Consider the following 22962-nt stretch of genomic DNA (forward strand, 5'->3'; position numbering starts at 1 on the left):
TCAGCTCTCTTTTTTTGTAATGTGGTGCCCAGAACTGAATTCCATATTCCAGATGTGGCCTTACTAGAGAGTTAAACAGGGGCAATATTATGCTAGCATCTCGAGTTTTTATTTCCCTTTTAATGCATCCCAAAATTTTGTTAGCTTTAGCTACAGCGGCTTGGCATTGAGTACGATTATTTAACTTGTTGTCAATGAGTACTCCTAAGTCCTTCTCCAAGTTTGATGTCCCCAACTGTATCCCATTTATTTTGTATGGTGCTAGACCATTAGTACGTCCAAAATGCATGACTTTACATTTGTCAACATTGAATTTCATCTGCCATGTATGTGCCCATATAGCCATCCTATCCAGATCCTGTTGCAATATGACACTATCTTCCTGAGAGTTGATGATTCTGCACAATTTTGTATCATCTGCAAAAATAGCAACATTGCTCACTACTGCATCTACTAGGTCATTAATAAATAAATTGAAGAGCACTGGACCCAGAACAGACCCCTGTTGGGCCCCACTGCTAACAGTCTCCCATTTTGAGTACGATCCATTGACCACAACTCTTTGTTTTCTGTCCATTAGCCAGTTCCCTATCCATGAACACAGACTCTTCCCCAGTCCTTGCATCCTCAACTTTTGCACCAGACTTTTGTGGGGAACAGTGTCAAAGGCCTTTGCAAAGTCCAAGTATATCACATCAACAGCATTCCCAATATCCATATTAGCATTCACTACCTCATAAAAGCTGAGCATGTTAGTCAAACAGGACCTGTCTTTAGTAAACCCATGTTGATGCTGAGAAATAAGATTATTTTCTACTATGAAGTCATGTATAGTATCTCTTAGTAACCCCTCAAATAGTTTGCATACAACTGATGTTAAGCTTACAGGTCTATAATTTCCTGGATCTGATTTTTTGCCCTTCTTAAATAATGAGAAAACCTGGGCTACTAACAGTTGAGATAATAAAAGTCAGAAAACAGCCCTCTCCACGACTTTGAAAGTCGTAGAGAGATAATGGCTTTTTTGTATAGAGATAACAACTGGAGTTTCTTAACTCTTCCTGTACTAGAAACAATCAGACTGATTTATCTGATCTTAATGTTATTTTCTTAGCTGTACTACACATACAAATCATAATATCATAGTTTTTTTTCGCTTCAGTGTCTCTTTAAGCACTGCAGAATATGTCAGAACCAAAAATAAATGAATAAATAAATACATTGACATACTTTCTCCAAGACAATGATTTTGGAAATAATAAAGCAACAATTTTTAAAAGGGAATAAAAATGGCAGTCAAATTCATCTAAGCCCAGACATCAATTAATGTATAGTTGAACTAAGAGAAATATAAAGCATGTCCTCTTTCTTTCCTTTTACAAATTGATGTGGTCTGACTGTAGGCTAGTTACACACTGGGGCATATAAAAACAAGATCGCAACGCAATGAAAGTAAACCACCTGCACTGTGCTGACACTTTGATACCTGCTATTGTATAATATAACATTCACATTGATATTTCTGTATTGCAAATTGTTCCTCCTGAGATTACATTGAGCACATGCCCTTGGGACGACCTCTAGTAAACGGTTATCCTTCTATAGCAATGGATTGTGTAATCAGAGGAAAGATTACTCTGTTGGCCACTCTGTTCCCATTCCAATGATTTGTTTATTTTTAAGGACCCCTATTGCGAAAATGCTAAAATTAAAGATACATGTAAACACATACATGAGTAATCACTTCCAGAGTGAAATGAGCCATAAATTACTTTTTTCCTATGCTGCTGTCACTTACAGGTGGTAGTAGAAATCTGATAGAATTGACAGGTTTTGGACTAGCCCATCTACTCATGAGGGATTCAAAGGATTTCCTTTATTTTCAAAAGCACTTAGTAAATGGCAGTTTCTCCATCCAACTGCCAAAACAGTGTGCAGCGAGCAGGGAGGCTGGGCAGCATCTTTGTATAAATCCTTTGCAGGGAGTGTCTTTATAAACAATAAAGGCCATGCTGAGAATCCCCCATGAGCAGATGGACTAGTCCAAAACCTGTCGGTTTTGTCAGATTTCTGCTACCTACTGTAAGTGACAGCAACATAGGAGAAAAGTAACTTATGGTTCATTTTACTCTGGATAAACATACTTCTCATTTTTATGTGTTTACATGTATTTAAAATTTTAGCATTTTCACGATAGTGGTCCTTTAATAAACAAATGGAACCACTGAAAGCAGCTATGGTTAAAGTGCTACAGTCCTACATTCTGTAATGCAGCAGGCAAAGTGTCTAAGCTTAGTTCCCAGATCTGATGAGCCACAAGAACAGAACTTGTAAAGACCTTGCCACAACATGTTTATCACTGAGGATTGTTTTTTCTTGTATTAAAAAAAACAAAAACAAAAAAACAGCATGGGGTCTTCTTACACATTTATACTAATCCCGGCCCAGTCACTGGCGTTTGTAAACAACGGTTACACCAGAATTACACATTTTCTTAATAAGATTCTTCTGTATTTAAAAAACCAGAGTGCACGCACCATTTCACGTTTGTGAAATCAAAGGCCGAAACCCACTCTGCAAAATCATCATGAGCAAAAATGGACAGCAGCAGTCTGTTTTGTGTTCAGACAAAACCTTCCTAAGGCATAAAGCATCCAAATGGTATGCACATAATGGCAGAGGCACCGCTGTGCTAAGTGAAGACGTAATCGTTATTCGTTACACATCCTCTTTTTAAAAAGTAGGAGAAAAAAATATTATAAAAATATTTTGAGTATTTTCTTGTTCGTAAATGGTTTAAGGGGAATTGTATTGAAAAGGTGTGAACATACCACCTAGGAGGAAACTCAGGGGAAAAAGTGAATTGCAGAATTCCTTGGGCCAGAATTTCTTATTATGAAGTTTTATAATCTTATAATATCCATTGCTGTTCAAAAAAAAAAAAAAAAAAAAAAAAAAACTAGTAAAAGAAATAGTTAAAGCAGACCCAAACCAAACGTTTTTTTAATTCAAAATATTTAGTTGCACCACTCTGACACATACAAAGATAAATAAACACTCCTTCAAGCCCATGAGCATTTCAGTGCCTGCTTTTCACCCTTCTCTTTTCATAACAAGAGTTATACAGGTGGCAGCCGTTAGCAATTCCTCCTTTGCCGGACACCATCTACTCCACCAGTTTGCCGGATTCTGTCCCGGCAATATGAAAGGAAGGGAGGGGTTCCTCCAATAAATGTAAAATATTTTATATTTGTCATCATGCAGCTGAAAAAGGCTGCTATTTATTATTATAATTTAGAAAATAGATTTATTATAATTATTTCTGAAATCTTGTATTTTTAATTTGGGTCCACTTTAAACTGTCATGGCCATGACATCACACTGTGGGAGGAGACCCACCTCAATATTAGCCACACAAAGGTCCCTGATAGAGAAAAGGAAAAGACTTCTTGTGGGAGAGGGGGTTTGGCCTACTGATTGGGATAAAGTTTCTCCTTAAATTTGCAGAAACATTACTGACAGGATGAGATTACATACCAATATACAGCAATATATACATAGCAAATGTTTCTGATGCTGAAACAAGGGTGATTAACATAAAATTGTGTATATAATTCCTGAATAATGTATTACATTCGACTATATGTGATTACAGTGCCTCTTTAAAAGGGGAACTTCAGCCTAAACAAACATACTGTCATTAAGTTACATTAGTTATGTTAATTAAAATAGATAGGTAATAAAATCTCTTACCCACCCTGTTTTAAAAGAACAGACAAATGTTTGTGATTTCATGGGGCAGCTATGTTTTTGGTTGAAAGGAGGTTACCGGGAGCATGAGACACACAGTTCCAACTATCCTGTGTCCTGATCACCCCTCCCAGCTGAGCGCGCTTGGCTTCAAATCTCAAATTCAAAATGAAAAAAAAAAACTAATTTGCGCCAAAACAGCAGAAGGAGAACAAAAACATCAGAAATCCCATCATGCTTTGCTCAGCATCAGGGGAAAAATGCCAGGGCAGTTTTCTTCTGTGCAGCTGAAAATGAGACTTGGGTAAGGAAAACAAAGTTATGATGCTGTTAAAGAACTGTTAAAGAAACAACAAGCCTTTTCAGTGCTGCTGAGTACATTTTTAGTCTGAAGGTTCACTTTAAGAGCTTGTACTATACATATTGCAGCTGACATGGCTGTATCTTAAATAAAAAATATACTAAATAAATAATGCAAGAACACGGCATTGATAACCAGGGCCTTGTAGCAGATTATTTTAAACCCACATAAGAATACGCAGACTACTAACACAGTACTGTAAAATAATGCTAGATCTACATAAGAAGCACTTACAAAGCACATTGTGAAGGATGATGGGGGATTTAGAATGTCTCCTGGGGCCAGATATGTATATAACTATAATAACTCTATAGAATTGTAATCCTCTAGCACTTTTACATTGGTCATTCAATGCTAGAGCTTACCACATATTTTTTCTTTGAAAAAAAAAAAAACACTTGCTTTAACCTCAGGTGGTGTCTAAGGTTACTATGGAAACATGGCAGACTGTACAGGGTCTCTGAGGAGTTCCATCTTTACACCCCAGATACTTAATATTTCAACATATCACTTTACCTGACAAAGCCTTACATTCTATAAATTAAGATATCACCTTGGAATTCACGTTACTGGCACTTACACGCACTGTAGGAATACAAGATAAACAGCCGACACTGCACTACAGACACACGGCATAACATGTATCAGCAGAGAATTACGGTGCAATGGCTTGTCTGCAAATATATAAGAATTGTAGCGGGGCAAAGGGTCTGTCGTAGTAATTTTCCCAGCAAAAGCCGTTACGCAATCTATAGCCAGAGCGAAAATGTTGATATAATGGCACACGCACAATGAATCAGCTTAACTGGCCAAAGTGACTGTAAAAAGTTGTTGCTATTACATACTTGCTCTCTAAAGTGCCCTAGAATAGAATGCAAATACGCCTTTGTTTGGTTTGGTGCAGCTGAACAGGTTGGGATTGTAAAGGCCCTAAATTCCGACACCTTTTAAGCAGTGGTGAGCGAAACTGCCGATATTCTTTTTACATTCATTTTCGTGAAAAATAATATTGAATTCGACTTTGGAGCGAAAATGGCACAGAAAATCATTTTGTTATACGTTTGTGATTTTTCGCACATTTGCACTTTTTGTGAATTTTAAAATAATGATTTTTCATGTTTTCTGCCAATTTTCACAATTTTTTTCCCTTGACCAATTTTCTCAAAATCAAAAATAGCACTTTTGATACGAAAATGACTTTGGTGAAAATTCACAAGCAACACTGCATTTATGGCAATGGGAAAAAAATCAGCCGTTAAATCCACCAAAATCCCATGGGAAATCTACCAAATGTATGAAAAACATGTTGGCATTTTTGAAAAAAGGGAAGTATAATGTTTAGCCATGGGAAGGGACTATTTCGATGTTGTATGGCTACCAGGGAAAGATGCACTCCTTCACTTTGCAGATTTGTGAAGTTCCTTAACGTTATACAAATAGTTATGAAATGTTACTGCGCAGGCGTAGAACTACTGTGCCTGCGGAATAATCTGCGGACATTGTGGCCGTGATTGACAGCACCGCTTGACACAGGCGCAGTAAGGGTGACCTCGAGGTTGTCCTCTGCACCGTGCGGTGACAGCAGCAGAGAGTGGAGGTGACAGCGTGGGACAGTCGGCTGCAAGGGGCTGTAGAAAGCGCCTGGTGAGGTGAGTAATGCATATTGTGTCCAATTTGCCTGATGATTCCTTTAACACTGCAGGGTGGCCTCAGAGCCAGTCTTTGTATGCAGAAATGTGAACCCCAAGCTTCAGGCAGCAATAAGAGAGTAATTAGAGAGGACAGCATCTGCCAAATGTGCACAGCATGGTGCAGTGCAGAAGCAGGGTCCGTAGAATAAACTGTCTGCCCTCTCACCACTGTTCTAATGACTGCCTGTGGATAGAGATTGCCCGAACCTCTGATTTTCGGTTCGCGAACTTCCGCAAAAGTTCGGTTCGCGTGAACGTTCGCGAACTGCAATAGACTTCAATGGGGAGGCGAACTTTGAAAACTAGAAACACTTATGCTGGCCAGAAAAGTGATGGAAAACATGTTTCAAGGGGTCTAGCACCTGTAGATCCCCTCCAGGTGTTAGGCCCCTTGAAACATCTTTAGCATGGCGGAGTGGGATACATGTCAAAAGTCCCGGGGTAAAATCTGGATTTGACGCAAAGCAGCATTGTAAGGGCAGAAATCACATTGAATGCTAAATTGGAGGCCTAAAGTGCTTTCAAACATCTTGCATGTGTATACATCAATCAGGGTGTGTAATTAGTGTACTGCTTCACACTGACACACCAAACTCACTGTGTAACGCACCGCAAACAGCTGTTTGTGTAGTGACGGCCTTGCTGGACTGGTGCGCACCATGGCCAGAGTGCAGGCCGTGGTGGTTTTCAAGCCCATATGGTTGTCGGGCTGTGGTAGCTCAATGATAGAACAACAGTGACTGTCAGGTAGTTATATGCAGTGATGGGTATTATAATGTGCACCTGTCACACACAGACAGGTACCGAACAGGCATAGTGACACTGCGTGCGCTCATGTAGGTAGGTGGGTGCACTGAACACAACAGGTAGGTATATGCAGTGATGGGTATTACAAATGTGCACCTGTCACACACACACACAGGTACCGAGCAGGTACAGTGAAACTGCGTGCGCTCACGTAGGTAGGTGGGTGCAATGAAGTGAACAACAGGTAGTAGGTATATGCAGTGATGGGTATTACAATGTGCACCTGTCACACACAGACAGGTACCGGACAGGCACAGTGACACTGCGTGCCCTCACATAGGTAGGTGGGTGCACTGAAGTGAACAACAGGTAGTAGGTATATGCAGTTACAATATGCACCTGTCACATACCCAGGTAGTGACTGAATGTACTGGGCCTGGCAGTGGCACACACAGTAGGAATTACCAAGGCTGTCTGTGCAACACAAGTGGGACACACACACACACACACACACACACATAAAAAATAGATCACAAGAACAAGCTCAAAAGAGCTGTTGAGGGGTGCTTTTTTTTGCAACAACAATCAGCCAGGAGCAAGCTAACAAGCCTACAAGAGCCTAACTAAGCTTTCCCTAAGAGAGTCTGCAGCAGCTATCCCTTCTCTAATTACTGCAGGCACACGAGCGAGTCCAATGCCTGACGCTGCCTCCTGCCTTTTATAAGGAGGGGTGGGTCTCCAGGAATGAGTGTAGCCTAATTAGCTACAATGTGCCTGCTGACTGTGATGTAGAGGGTCAAAGTTGACCCTCATGATGCACTATGGGGGCAAACCGAATTTCCGGAAAAGTTTGCCGTTCACCGCGATCGCGAACCCCGGAAGTTTGCCTGGAACCGTTCGAAAGTGAACCGTTCAGGCCATCTCTACCTGTGGACAGCCAGATAAGGTATTAGACACAGGTTGAGAAGTTTTTGACTGTCCCTAGATTCAGCTCTCAGGAGATGGGGGCGCATACTTACAACATTTGCTTCAGTAGGTAGAAAGTCTAGAAACTACCCTGGGCAGACTGTTGAGTCCCCCCCTACTGGCTGTAGCTCTCAAGGCCTTTGAGTCTGACAGGAGAAAAGTTCTATTCAAATGTTAGCATTATTATTATTATAAGTATTACTATTATTATTTTTATAATTATTATTATATTGGCAGCACATACTTTGCTCCACGCATCAACATTTGTTTATAATAAACTTTGTATAAAATGTCAGCAGCACCCAAAAAGCATTTTTAGAGAAATGTCTGTGAAATGAAAATGCTTTTCTTTTGTAATATGAACTGATGCTAGTTTAGCAAACTGTGTAAGTGGTGCATTGATCTGCTCCAGTCCCCACACACCCCTCATTCCACCTTGGCAGAGTAGCCGTTAGAAGGACCTTTGAGGGTTCTTCCTGAAACAAAAAATTTGTCAGACCTTGAAACATGTGCAGAAATCTTCCAATCTTCCTTAAAAAGATTATTTGTATTTGTTTTTCCACTAACATGAATTCACAGCATTTCCCCACATGCAAATTTGGATGGGGAATTACAACCTATTGAAATAAAAAGGCTGCTGTCCGATTCCCATGCAGGGAAAAAAAATTGGATGGCATGCTGCATCTTCCTGCATACGCATGTGAATCCCTATAGCCATGCATGGCATGACTAGAGGGATGCAGATGTGTTTTGCATGACAGCGGTGCCAGCATCATGTTTTGCAAGACGCATACCACCGACAATGGAAGCAGGCCCTAGTAAAAGTTGTTTTGTAAATACAGTGGAATAAGCCCCTGCAGCACAATACAATGATTAAGATGATAATAAAGAGTCATGTTTAGGGCTATAGTGTACAGACACGCAGCACTACTGCTCAATGCCTGGTTTGATAGGCTGCAATAGAAATGATGATGTTGATGATAATCTGTGAAAGCAGTTTAGGGCTATACTACAGAGAAGCTGCAGCAATGTTTCCCAGTGCCTGGTCTAGATTGCCATTATTGATTATGTAATAGATAAGCTTTCTACCCATGCACAAAGCAAACCCTGTCCCTGTTTGTACTAATTTCCAATTTTCTGCAAAAGTTGTGCAATAAGCCTCACACAGCAGTAGAAGTCCCTTATTTCTCTTCCATGTCTTTTATAATTATCTCCTGAGCCAAGCTTAGGATGATTTAATGAGGATTACTATTGATAAACTTTGTTTAGCAGATGGACGACCACATGGCTCCGCCAATGTTTAGCCATGTCTTCAGATAAGCTTAGTAACCAATCAGTGAGCACCGATAGGTAACCTTCATAGAGCTCAAAACAAATTTGTGGTTGCAATTTTATCTTAGTAACTTATTCTAGGAACACACAATACAATTTCCCATCCGATCGGCAAGAATCAGGCAATTATTTCCGACTTGTCCAATCTGTTTCAATTTGAGATAGTGATCAGTTTTGTGAAGTTATCATCGGAAAATTGTTCCCTTTATTGATTGGGAGCAGAGTTTGGACATGTACACTACAACTTCCTGTCCGATCACCCATTGATCAAATGGCATCGTGTACCCAGCATTAGTCTTATTGTCTACCCATCTCCCTCTTAGGACTGAGGAAGCAATCTTATCTTATGTATGTGTCTCTCTTTGAAATCTTACCACCTGATAAGAACATTTAGTTTGAGATTTTTCTTCAAGACAATTCCACAAACATGACACAAAATATTTATAGTAAAGAAAGAGAGCATTGATACCTTATTTCCTACCTGGGTGAAGAAAGGCTCGTATATCTCCACTCCTTTGTCCGTGCCCTGTAGTAGGATCTCCTCACCTCTTTTCCAGCTGTATCGGACAGGGGGGTTGGAGTTAGCAATGCATCGTAAGAAAACTGTCCGCTCATAGTAAAATTGTTCTTTTGCTTCCCCTATGCTTTGATGGACAGTCACAATGGGATCATCCAAATCTGGAAAGGAAGAAGAGAAAAAAAGGGAATAATGTAATATAAAACTGAAGAAAACAGCTAAACAAAAAATAAGAGGAAGTCATAACAGATTCATCCTATATGCATTCCTTGCTACAAAAGTCTCGTCCTTGTGATATATGCCAAGCAAACTCCTGGAGGAATGCTGTCAGGTTGTAAATGCGTATTCCAAAGAATCTTGTGCAGAGCAGCAGAACTTGGGGACAATTTGTGCGTTTGTGCACAGAATTTTTACAAGCCTCCTGGCTCTCAGAGGAATCTTTTGTAAAACTACAAGTGCAGGGATTTTTTTTTAGCTCTGATCTACGTCCGATGTTATCTAAGGATATGTGCAATAGCTGTAGGAAAAGACTTAGAAGAAAAAGATTTTACATAGTGGATATGGGCAATAGTGTAATGGCAGTTTAATGCCAGGCAAATGTTTAACAAACCTTTCTCTTTATTCGAGGGGAGCATCCCTCCATTGCTTGAGGGCCACATTCTCTCACAGGTTATGGATTTAGAATTAGAATTAACAGATAGAATGTCAGGATAGAAAGACAACTGTAACTTCTGACTTTTTTTTATAAATTGCTTCTTATATAGTTTGCATGCCTAACCTACGGCTGTAACCACTTCGCTTCCAGTCCTTGCTTCCCCCTTATAGACCAGAGCAGTTTTGACATTTTAGCTGTGTCATTATTTATTCAGCAATAACTTTATCCCTGCTTTTGACACCTAAATGAAATATATGTATTTTTAAACTAGGCTTTCATTATATAGCATTTTTTTCCTTGATACATTTTTTTTGCTATGCATTTTAATGTGAAAAAGAGGAAACCAATAGAAAAAAAACCCGCATTATTTCTCAGGTTTACCAATTCCAGTTTAAAAATAAAAAAGTGCTACTGTAGATAAAAAACACAAATTTTGTTTCGCTATTTCTACCATTTATCACAAAACTTAGATTATGTACCTGTTACAATTTTGGTGAGGATATTTGATTCTGAAATAATGCTACAGTATCTATTTTTCACTTTGAACTGAGAAAATAAAAGTATTTTTAATGATACAAATCAATTTTATTGGCTCAGGGATCATATATTCCCTTTCACCAATTAGTGCTGCATTAGATAGTGCCAAAGGTTTGTACAGGAGCAAGCCCAATCCTGCACAGCTGTGCTTCAGCTACAAGATGTATATCTATGTCCTCGTGGCTTACATGATGTCATAGAGGACGTAGATATACTGTAATGGTGGATAAAAACAAACACTAAAAGAATAACATTTTAGTAACACTGCATTACAGCAACCTTACTGAGGTCCTTCAGACACTTACAAACTCCTTGACCCCAATGAAAGTCCTCTCCATGTCATGCAACCCCCCTCTACAACTCAAGGCCTTGATTTACTAAACCATGATAACTTGTATCACTGACATTTTCGCTTGCAATTTCGTGTGTGCGCACTATCTCGAATTATTGCGCGCAATCGTTTTATGGTGCAAAAATGATCACAGATTTGTGCACAAATTTGCGATTGCACGCAATAATTCGTGATCACGAACAAACGCACAAATGAGCGCGAAAACGGCTATGATATGAGTTATTACGGTTTAGTGAATCAAGCCCCATGTGTGAGCTGATGACATCCTGGGCAGTTAACTGATCAGGGTACTTCCAGTCTGCTCTATTTTCCAATGCAGAGAGTAAGAGTTGCATCATTTGAGGTAATGTCGTTGGTCATTGGTGCCCTCCCTTGAAGGGCTATAGGTAGGGCTGAGCAGCAGATAAGTACCAGGCAGTTCTACAACAGTGTGATAACAAATGCTAGAGCCATGTTTTGGAACTGCAAGAATACAATAGAAATGTTCAAGACTCAAATGAATAGAGACTCCTAGAGGCATTCCTAAGTTATTATGCAGCACCCACAGACTGCACCTGATGAAGCCAGTGATATCTGGTGAAATTTTTTATAAATAAAGTCACAATACATCAATCTCATACCATTTATTTAGGGATTGTAGGTAATTTCCACCTTTTCCTTAACTTGTTGTACTGTACTTAAAGTCATTTTCCGTCTATTCAACTCATGTTTTTAAAGGTTTTACACCCTTTTCCATCTGTTGGATTTTATCATTCTAGTTCATTTGGTGCCAGAGGTTGAATACAAGAGAGCAACCACCAAAATTTGGACTGCAATCAGTACAGATACAGTTTTAAGACAAACAGCGATTCACTATTGGTTGACAGTTGAAAAGGCATGAGTATACAGTGGGTTGCAAAAGTATTCGGCCCCCTTGAGGTTTTCCACATTTTGTCACATTACTGCCACAAACACGCATCAATTGTATTGGAAATCCACATGAAAGACCAATACAAAGTGGTGTACACGTGAGAAGTGGAACAAACATCATACATCATTCCAAACATTTTTTTTTAGAAATAAATAACTGCAAAGTGGGGTGTGCGTAATTATTCGGCCCCCTGAGTCAATACTTTGTAGAACCACCTTTTGCTGCAATTACAGCTGCCAGTCTTTTAGGGTATGTCTCTACCAGCTTTGCACATCTAGAGACTGAAATCCTTGTCCATTCTTCTTTGCAAAACATCTCCAGCTCAGTCAGATTAGATGGACAGCATTTGTGAACAGCAGTTTTCAGAGCTTGCCACAGATTCACGATTGGATTTAGATCTGGACTTTGACTGGGCCATTCTAACACATAGATATGTTTTGTTTTAAACCATTCCATTATTGCCCTGGCTTTATGTTTAGGGTCATTGTCCTGCTGGAAGGTGAACCTTCGCCCCAGTCTCAAGTATTGTGCAGTCTCCAAGAGGTTTTCTTCCAAGACTGCCCTGTATTTGGCTTCATCTATCTTCCCATCAACTCTGACCAGCTTCCCTGTCCCTGCTGAAGAGAAGCACCCCCAGAGCATGATGCTGCCACCACCATATTTGACAGTGGGGATGGTGTGTTCAGAGTGATGTGCAGTGTTCATTTTCCGCCACAAATAGGGTTTTGCATTTTGGCCAAAAAGTTCCATTTTGGTCTCATCTGACCAGAGCACCTTCTTCCACATGGTTGCTGTGTCCCCCACATGGCTTGTGGCAAACTGCAAACGGGACTTCTTATGCTTTCTGTTAACAATGCCTTTCTTCTTGCCACTCTTCCATAAAGGCCAACTTTGTACAGTGCATGACTAATAGTTGTCCTATGGACAGAGTCTCCCACCTGAGCTGTAGATCTCTGCAGCTCATCCAGAGTCACCGTGGGCCTCTTGACTGCATTTCTGATCAGCGCTCTCTTTGTTCGGCCTGTGAGTTTAGGTGGATGGCCTTGTCTTGGTAGGTGTACAGTTGTGCCATACTCCTTCAATTTCTGAATAATCGCTTGAACAGTGCTCCGTGGGATGTTCAAAGCTTTGGAAATCTTTTTGTAGCCTAAGCTTGCTTTAAATTTCTCAATAACTTGATCCCTGACCTGTATTGTGTGTTCTTTGGACTTCATGGTGTTGATGCTCCCAATATTCTCTTAGACAACCTCTGAGGCCCTCACAGAGCAGCTGTATTTGTACTGACATTAGATTACACACAGGTGCACTCTATTTAGTCATTAGCACTCATTAGGCAATGTCTATAGGCAACTGACTGCACTCAGATCAAAGAGGGCCGAATAATTATGCACACCCCACTTTGCAGTTATTTATTTGTAAAAAATGTTTGGAATCATGTATGATTTTCGTTCCACTTCTCACGTGTACACCACTTTGTATTGGTCTTTCATGTGGAATTCCAATAAAATTGATTCATGTTTGTGGCAGTAATGTGACAAAAAGTGGAAAAATTCAAGGGGGCTGAATACTTTTGCAAACCACTGTATTTGCAATTGCACTGCTCACATCCAACTGCTTACAGTAATACACCATGGCATCAATTCATCAAGGCTGTCAAAAAACAAACAAACAACAAGTCCGGAAAATACCTCATTCGGTATTTTAGACTTTTGTGTGATAATTTATTAATAGTTTCACAGGTGCGGTAGAAGTTCTTTTAATTTTCTAAAGCCCATTGTCGGTAACAGCAGAAGAGTGCGAGTTATCTGTGTTGTTAATGCATGGGTGAATATCCTCTACTTCAACCGTCTGACAAATCATTGCTCAGACCTAGACTCCTCGATCCTGATGTACAACCATGCTGTGTCATCTGCTTTTGACGTCCTTGCTCCAGTACGTATCAAACAGTGTACACCACTTCATCATGCATGGTGGTTTGATAGCTCACTAAAAGACCTAAAGAAAGAAGTGCGCAGACTAGAAAGAAAATGGCGCAAATCACAGAATTCAAAATAAAAACACATCATCGTCTCTCACCTGAGACGCTACCAAAATGGTATCACCAAGAAAAAAAAAACATCCTACCTATCACAGGAGATCACAAAGGCCACCAACAGGTCAGCCCAATTATTCCATACAGTTGATAGCCTCTGTAACCCATCCTGTCAAAATCCTAGTATAAATCCCTCAAAGGAGCTATGTAAGAAATGTGCTTGCTACTTTTATGACAGAGTTTCCTCTATACGGTCTCTCATTCAGTCCACAGCAAGTAAGACTTATTCAATGCCTGTTAATAGTTGCAAGAACAATCTAACACCCTTGACTGATTTCAGAGGCATTAGTAAGGAAGCGATTTCAGACATCCTCCGTCAACTCCGCCCAAGGCCGGATTTACCAAAAGGCACTGTAAGCACGTGCCTACAGGCGCCTGATGAAGTAAAGGCGGCTCACTCCCCTCTCCTAGTGCCGCCCTCCCTCCTTCCCTGTGCAGAGTCCTGATGAGATTGTAAATGAGAGGTTACTCATGCTGCTCTGGGCATTCCACTGACAATATTTCCCTTCATTCGGGGGGCACCACTTACTACTTAACACTGAGGGTACCTCTGGCTACCTAATACTAAGGGGCACCTGTAGTTATAATAGGCAAGGGAAGTGGTGTGGTCTGGCGGGTGTTTGCAAGCTCATGGAGGGCGAAGTCTAGGCTGGCAGGACATCTGTGCCTATAGGCTCCTGTGATGGAAATCTGGGCCTGCCTCCACCAGACAACCTGCAAACTGGGCCAACTAGCACATGTTGAAATGCCCTGACCTGTTTGGACCAGCATTTCACAAAATAGTCAATTGCTTTCTACAAGCAGGGAGATTTCCTACCTCTCTAAAAGAAGGAATCATCAAGCTCCTTTTTAAAAAACATCCAGATGTGATGGGCAGCTACAGACCTGTCTCCAACCTCACCTTCTTAGGTAAAGTTATTAAAAAAGGCTGTCTATCTGCAACTTGAAGCCAGACTATCAGTAAACAACATCCTGGACCTTCTACAATCTGGCTTTAAGAAACACCACAGCTGTGAAATAGCACTCATCCAAGTTTGCATCAATCTGCTCTGCTCATGGCAAGGGGCAGAGGAGAATGCTCCATCCTAATCCTGTTAGATCTCTCAACTGCTTTTGATACAGTTGACCATGAAATCTTGCTCAACAGATTGCAGGAGTACTGTGGCATCAAGGTCTCAGTCCTCCAGTGGTTCAGATCGTTCTTGACTGACGGAACACAACACAGAGAGTATCCCTAGGACCTGTCAGGTCCAACCCTGCATCTCTAAAATTTGGAGTGCCACAAGGATCAACCATATCCCCTCAGCTGTTTGCAATCTACATGTTACCACTTGGTACAATTATCCAATAACATGGCCTGACGTACCACTGCTATGCTGACGACACGCAGCTATACCTGTCCTTTAAACCCGGTGGAACAGACCCTACTCCAAAAATAAATTCTTGCTTCAGGCATGGATGAATGACAATTGGTTGAAACTGAATGTTGACAAAACTGAGGTCTTTGTTTCTGAAGTCAGCGCATGGCATCAAAACAGCTCTATCCTAAATCAAGACTAATTAAATTTAGGAATTCAGACATAAACAGCTCCGACCTTGTGCACAGCATTAGTGTGCTAATTGATGGGGAACTGAGCTTCAGAAACCGAATTTCGGCTGTAATCAAAACTTCCTACTTTCATCTGAATAACATTTCAAAAATTAATCGGATTCCCCCAGAGGATCTTCCAAACTTGTTGACACCTTCATCACATCATGGCTGGACTACTGCAATTCCCTTTATGCAGGTCACCCAAACAAGGACCTGTACTGCCTGCAATTAGTGCAAAATGCTGCAGCCAGATTGCTAACAAACCAGCCTCACCATTTTCACATTACACCGATCCTTCGCTCACTGCGCTGGCTACCAGTAAAATGGTGAATACTCTTCAAGATTGGACTGTTGACATTCAAATCCCTGCACAATTTGGGCCCTGGATACATGAAGGACTTGCTGAAGCTGTACCACACCTCTCACAACCTCAGATCAGCAGACTACATAAGCTTGGTCATTCCCAGAGTGCACCTCAAAACCTTTGGAGCCAGAACTTTCTGTCATGCTACCTCTGTCCTTTGGAACTCCCTACCACACCCAGTAAAGACAGCCCCTTACCTGGAGTTATTTAAATCCAGACTGAAAAGCCACCTGTTTAGCCAGGCTTTTCCGGGCTTATAGAGTTCTTCCTTTGTACCGCAATTTACCAATCAACCAATTATTGGTCTGAGCCATGCTTATGCGCTTTGAGTCCTACGGGAGAAAAGCACTTTACAAATGTTATTTGTTGTTGTTGTTGCTGTTACATTCTATGCTGTCCTCTGTGCAGAGACAGCATTACAATATAAGAGGCATCCCCACATTCCTTTAGATGTACATGTTACATTTAGAGCAAGCAGAGGCAGTAAATCTGTCTATCAGTGTCTATTAGTCTTTCTGAACATTTTATTTCTTTGCCACAGCTGAGATGAACTTCCAATAAATTTTAAATATGCCCTGCTTAGGTGATTTTCCCACTAGTTCCTCTGCATCTTCAAACAAGAACTCTTTGTTCCTCCAATCACCCCCCCCCCCACACACACACACACACACACACACAGACTCTCTCCCCAGCTTGCAGACACCTACACACACAGCCATGGGGGTCCTGGACACCAGAGGTGGGAATGAGCTCCTTGCACATGGTTTGGACAAGAGGGGGAGGCATCTCTGCCCCTCTCTTACAGCCCCCCCCCCACCTATATCATAGACCATGCAGACTGGTATAGCTCAGGGTGCAGAGCCCCATGTGATCCATCCTCTGAATTATGATGCCAAACTCAAAATTTCGCAGAATTCAAGTGCACATCTATACATCTATGTACTGATTTATTAAGACCAGGACACAGAAAAGTGGTCCAGATTCCCATCAGATTACAAGAATTAAACACAGTTTGACTGCTTGCTGTGGCCATCTGTTCCACCTCCCCGTTTGTATTTCTTGCACTCGCCTCGATAAATCTGCCCACTGTCAATGATCCCTGGAACAATTTCATTTGGCTTTAATCAGTTGCAAGATGATTAATGGGAAGATAGTGGTTTTCATTTGCTAACTCATTTTCCACATCCCAGGTGAGCAGAGATTTGCATATTAGAAGAATTATCTGCCCATTCCTAACTATTAATGTGGCTGCTGGCTGCAGTGTTAACGTTCAAATAACATTTTACTCACTACTTATTTACCATATCCGTAGAGCTGCACTCATTATTGTGTTCATTAAATCTGTCTGGGGATTCTTCATGACTTATTCAGTAAAGCAGCACAAAGAATAATGAAAAGATTATGAAAAATAATAAGAGTGTATAAACGCTCAGTCAGCTGTACTTTGACTCCTACTCCGGTTTGTTGCTAGAGACAACGGATGACAAAATTAATTTCCTTGGACGCTGCCTATGGGACACATAAATAGTCAAATTATAATGGTACCTTACAAGGGTTTTACAGCAAAAGGCTTCGTCCAAAGTCTTTTATGATGTTCTGCCAAACCGACAATAATGTCCCTGTGGTAAGTTATCCCTCATCACAATTCTGGAACAGGCTCTACCCACTTATCCAGCTTCAACAGTCACTGGTCATAAATACTTCTCTCTTACTCCCACAGCTTGGCAGTCACAAATTAGGCCATGGCAACTAAGCTGGGGGTGGGCTGCAGCAACACGATGGGTGTGGACAGAGCCTCTACAGAAATTTTGAAAAAATACCCCATGGCCGCAATACCCAGGGAGGCAGTGCGATCACCTGCCTGGAGGGTTTACGTCAGAACAGGTAAGTATTTAACCCTTAAATCTCCCTGCCCCAATCCTCCATCATTAAGACAGAGCCGGTTATGGTGGTGGGCTCTGTGTTTTATACTTTAAGTACTTTTTATTTAATGCATTACCAAGAAAAGGATATAGCATCATAACATTTATGTACACTTAGAAGTTTAGTAATTAAATCCCCCTGACCTATCATAATTACTGTATTTTTCAGCATATAAGATGCTCTAGACCAGTGTTTCTCAACATTTTATTGGCACGTACCCCTTTTAAAGCCCTATACTCACCAAGTACCCCCTAGTATAGTAAACATTATCACAAGTACCCCTTGACAAATATATATTTAATTGTAGTATGTGATAATTGGTTTTAAACAATGTCCAAGCATTTACTATTGCTTTAAATTAGCAAAAATACTAATTTGGTGTTGTTTAAATAAGATTTATCATTTTCTAAAACACCAAATTAGTTTTTCTTGGTTAAGTATATGAAGCCCGAGTACCCCCTGGAACCATCAGATGTACCCCCTGGGGTACGCGTACCACACGTTGAGAACCTAGGCTCTAGACTATACAGTAAGTGGTTTAGAGGGCAAAAACGAAGGAAAAAATGAATTAAATCTGGTGCGTACATGTTCCAGGAGCGTCTTGTAGAAGTTCTCCCCCAATTATTGTGCCCCCTTGTACCACATGTGTCTGTGTCTCCATGTGTCCCCTTCTGCTCCCCATGTGTCCCCTTCTGTCACCCGTGTACCCTTCCCTAACACAGGTTCCATTTTTTCCCATGTGTCCCCTTTTTTCCCCTATGTGTTCCCTCCTGTCCCCCATGTGTCCCCTTCCGTCACCCATGTGTCCCCTTCCATCACTCATGTGTCCCCTCCTTTCTTCAATGTCTCCTGCCCTCCCCCCTGTATCATCCTCCACTCCCCCTGAATAAATGTAAGCAGCGGCAGCATGGCTCACCCAATCCAGAAGCCCACAGCTCTCCCATCTCTCACTGTTCTACTAGTGCCGGCTTTTTCTGATGACACGGATGTGAGCAGTGAGTGAGGAAATCCCCAACATCACTGCGGGTTGGCGGTTTGTAACAGTGGGCGTTTGTAAGTGGGGGACTCCCTATATTTGGCATATAAGACACAGTGACTTTTCCTTCCCATTTTGGGGGAGAAAAGGTGTGTCTTATATGCTGAAAAATGTGGTAAATCTTAGTTATTACCCAACTGATTTACTAGCAATCCTGAAACTACAACTGTGTAAAAGTAATTGAATTTCCCTTTAATTTTTTTTTTTTTTTTAAGGAAAATAATGACATAACTGTGCTACACAAATCATTAATCTAAAATACAAAATATTGTTTAATGTAAAAAAATAATGTTTAAAAAAGTTTGGAATATCAAATACCCATTTTTACGCTATGAAAGCAGTACATTTTTGTGCACCTCAGTAACTTCTACATCTCTGTATCCCCAGATTCGTAATTAGCTGAGCACAGCAGAAAAGCCCTTGGGTAGTAAGCTGCAGTATTCTGCAAATTTCTAGTCCTACAAGCTGTTGTTCTGTTGGGAAGACCATGGTAGATATGCAGCACTACTGTTCAGTCTCTCGCTCTGCACAGTGGTTCCATCTTGTTGTCTGGAGTATTGGTTAGTCATAGACAAATGCCTTATATCTGTTCAACATTTCCACAAGGTAGAAAATGAATTCGGTTGCAGTGCTATTTCTAAATAATAATAATTGCAATAAGATTGGCGAGATTGGCTGCAACATAGTGACGTCACTACAAGACTTCTGGGTCTCGCTGCCAGTGCGGGATTGCTCCCTACAGATTCACCGCTCCCCGATCAAGTGTGACCACGTGTCGGGTCAGGAGATTGGGTAGAGTGGACTTCTAATTCTCTACTACACCTGGACAGCACAGCAGTGTCAATAACAAACAGGCTCTAATACGACAGCGGTTTGAACTAAATGCAAAATCTTTGCATAAGAAGATAAGTGGACGGTGGTCTGTGAGTTATGTGGACACTCTTTTTAATCTATTTTACGCTTTAGAGCTCGTATAAACTTACAAACCCTGTTTTTTGCTACAGTTCTTACATCAAGCAAATGCATAAGTTTTAATCATTTTTATTCATTTTTCCGTGCAAGGCGGATTTGCATATGAACAAAGGACTGTGGTCATTCAGGCGCATTCAAGGAGTTTTATGATTTGTGAGTTGATGTGAGATGTGTGGTTGAATGGTGCTCAGCGTTGTTGAATATGCATAATGTATATTACATTTTATTAAAAATTGAAGTTCATTCACTATTTTAGTACAGGAGTTATTTTATGTTTTAAGTGTGTATGGATTTCCACAAGGTAGATTCAGTTTTATCCTTTGAGTGGAGGATGAAATTATTGTGAACAGGCAATGGCTGCATCTCCAGAGGAAAGATTTTTGCAAAGATTTTAGCAATGATAAGCTAGACATTTCTTTATTCAATCTGCTGTCTAATTTGAAAAGTTGTGCATTAGTATAAGGTGTAATTTAAGCCTCAGGCATTGCCGATACACCTTCAATGCTATGCTATAGTAAAGTGGTTCTTAAAGTAGGTTCCACTGCACCCTGGTGCACCGGTAGACCTTCCCTGGGGTGACGTTCTTTTCCTCCCAAAAGGGTTATGAGCAGAGTTTGTGGAGAAGAAACTCACATGTCCATGCTCTTCAGTGATATAGCTCGCTTCATCCTCAGAGTCCCCATATCCATGGCTCCAGCAGCAACTCTTGCCACATGACCTGCCAGCATGTACTGGTGGGTCACGTAATGAAAGACCCTGTCGAATCCATAGAGAATATGAAGAGGATGAAGATTGTATGGCTGAAGTTACCTCAGCTCTCCACTGACTGCTTGCTACTCTGAACGGGTACAACTCTGGCTAATACTAGGTAGCATTTTTGGCTCTTTAGTACTAAGGACATCACTGGCTACCCAATACTGGTGGAAACCTCTGGCTATGTAATACTAGAGGACTTATGGCTACCTAATACTGGTGGACACCTCTAACTATGTAAGATTAGAGTACTTTCTGGGGGGGGGGGGGGGGGTGCCTTTGGCTACCTAATACTAAGGGATACTTCTGACTACCTAAAACTGGAGAGCACTTTTGGCAACCTAATACTGGGAATCATCTCTGGCTACTACTTGGAAGCACATCAGGTGAGTCCATGTATCCATCTATGTGGTCATTTTGGGGGCATAGAGAAGCCAAAAGACGGCTCTCCTTGTGCAAGGTCGTCTAGGGGAGTACAATAAGTATATTCCCCTACTGATTACATAATTTCAGGGCCGGAGCTACCATAGGTAAAAATGGGCAGTTGCCCCAGGGCCCCAGAGCCTGTAGGGGCCCCCAAGTTGTCCCTCCCCTATCTTAACTGTTGCTCCCCAGGGACTCTGCAGAGTCTGTTAAGTTGGAAGGTGATTGGGGGAGGGTCAGCAGCCAGCTCAGGGGCCCAGGAGGGAAATTTGGCTGCAACAAAGGGCCTCTAATGACGCTTTTTGGTTCGGGGAGTGTCTGTTGGGGGGCCCCCAGGCTAATTTTGCCCTAGGGCCCAATTGTTACTTGAATCGGCCCTGCATAATTTTACCCTTTGGCCACATAATCCAGGGTCTGGCTATTGCCGGCACCCAAATTTTGGTTATTTTATAGTAATTATACTATTAGTTTAGTAGTAATTATACTATTAAATTAGTAGTGTAGTGGAGCATTACCTGCTCCAGTACTGGGTCAGCATACTTTTCTGTCATATGGCGACTATGCATTACGGGAGTTGTCTAGGGGTGCCTTAAAGCAGTAGGATTAGCCATCAGAATCAGAATCAGAAACGTTTATTTCGCCAAGCATGACTGGGTCCTGCCTGGATATGGGTTTGGCACAGTACATATGCAGCTCGAAAAAACATAGTTACAAAAGATAGGTTTAAGTATGCAGTTAACAGAGCTAGAAAGGAGAAACGGAAACAAAAACAGTATACAACACAAATTAAAAATCACAGTATGCATAAAAAGTGCACAAAAGTACACCAAAATCTGCATGGGGGAGATCGAACAGTTAGTCTGGAGAGCAGGTTGACTGGGGGGGCAGTATGTGAAGGGAGTTCAGGAGGCTGACGGCTGAGGGAAAAAAAGAGTTTCTGTGTCTGGTGGTTCGGGTTGGGATGGCCCGTAGCCTCCGGCCTAGTGGAAGTGAGCTGAAGAAGCAATGACCTGGGTGAGAGGGGTCGCTGGCAATCTTCAGTGCCCTAGTGCGCATTCTTGAGCTGTATAGGAGGGCCAGTGAGGGTAGGGGCGTACCAATGATCTTTTCCGCCGACCTGATGACCCTCTGTAGTTTATTCCTGTCATCAGTGGTGGCTCCAGCATACCAGACCAAGATGGAAGAGCAGAGGATCGACTCGGTGGTGGCGGAGTAGAAGCATGTAAGGATCTCTTGGGTCATGCCGAACTTCTTTAGTTGCCGGAGGAAAAAGAGCCTCTGCTGGGCTTTCCGCTGGATGGCCATGATGTTGGGTCGCCAGCTGAGCCCACTGGAAATGGTGGTGCCCAGGAGGCGGGCGCACGGTACTCTGGCCACCTCAGTGCCGTCGATGTAAAGTGGAGGTGGGGTGTGGGCAGACTTCCTGAAGTCAATGATCAGTTCGACAGTTTTCGCAGTATTAAGCACTAGCCTATTCTTCTTGCACCAGTGACAGATTCTCTCCACCTGCTGACAGTACTCCTGGACGTTGTCCTTGGTGATGAGGCCGACAATGGTGGTGTCATCAGCGAACTTAATGACCTTAACCGAGTCTGCCGTTGACCTGCAATTATTCGTATAAAAGGAGAACAGCAGAGGAGACAGGGCGCAGCCCTGGGGTGCCCCCGTGTTGGTGACCATTTTTTGTGAGTAGATGGTTCCCAGTTTAACGACCTGGGTCCTATTGGAGAGAAAGTCCATGATCCAGTTGCGCAGGGTGGGATGAACCCCCAGTATGGCAAGGTCTTCCAGGAGAATGCGTGGGCAGATGGTATTGAAGGCAGAGCTAAAATCCAGCAGTAATATTCTGGCATATGTGTTTGGTCTGTCCAGGTGGTCATAGATGTGCTCCAGTCCGATATTTATGGCATCATCAGTGGACCTATTTGCCCTGTAGGCGAATTGGAAGGGGTCTAGCAGGGGCAAAGTGGAGAGCTTAAGGATAGATAGG

General features: G+C 41.7%; 1 protein-coding gene across 3 annotated transcripts in view; it reads right to left on the reverse strand.

Annotated features, from left to right (window-relative positions):
* The window catches only part of MDGA2 (MAM domain containing glycosylphosphatidylinositol anchor 2), a 1075710-nt gene that overhangs the window by 405447 nt on the left and 647301 nt on the right, over nucleotides 1-22962 (reverse strand). For 2 of the 3 annotated variants that reach the window (XM_068254163.1, XM_068254165.1), the window contains exon 4: nucleotides 9317-9525. In XM_068254163.1, the coding sequence (XP_068110264.1) occupies nucleotides 9317-9525 (209 nt within the window). The remainder of the gene's footprint in view (nucleotides 1-9316; nucleotides 9526-22962) is intronic. The other variant, XM_068254164.1, reaches the window with a different exon arrangement.

Source organism: Hyperolius riggenbachi, chromosome 9, assembly GCF_040937935.1.
Source record: "Hyperolius riggenbachi isolate aHypRig1 chromosome 9, aHypRig1.pri, whole genome shotgun sequence".
Taxonomy (NCBI): Eukaryota; Metazoa; Chordata; class Amphibia; order Anura; family Hyperoliidae; genus Hyperolius; species Hyperolius riggenbachi.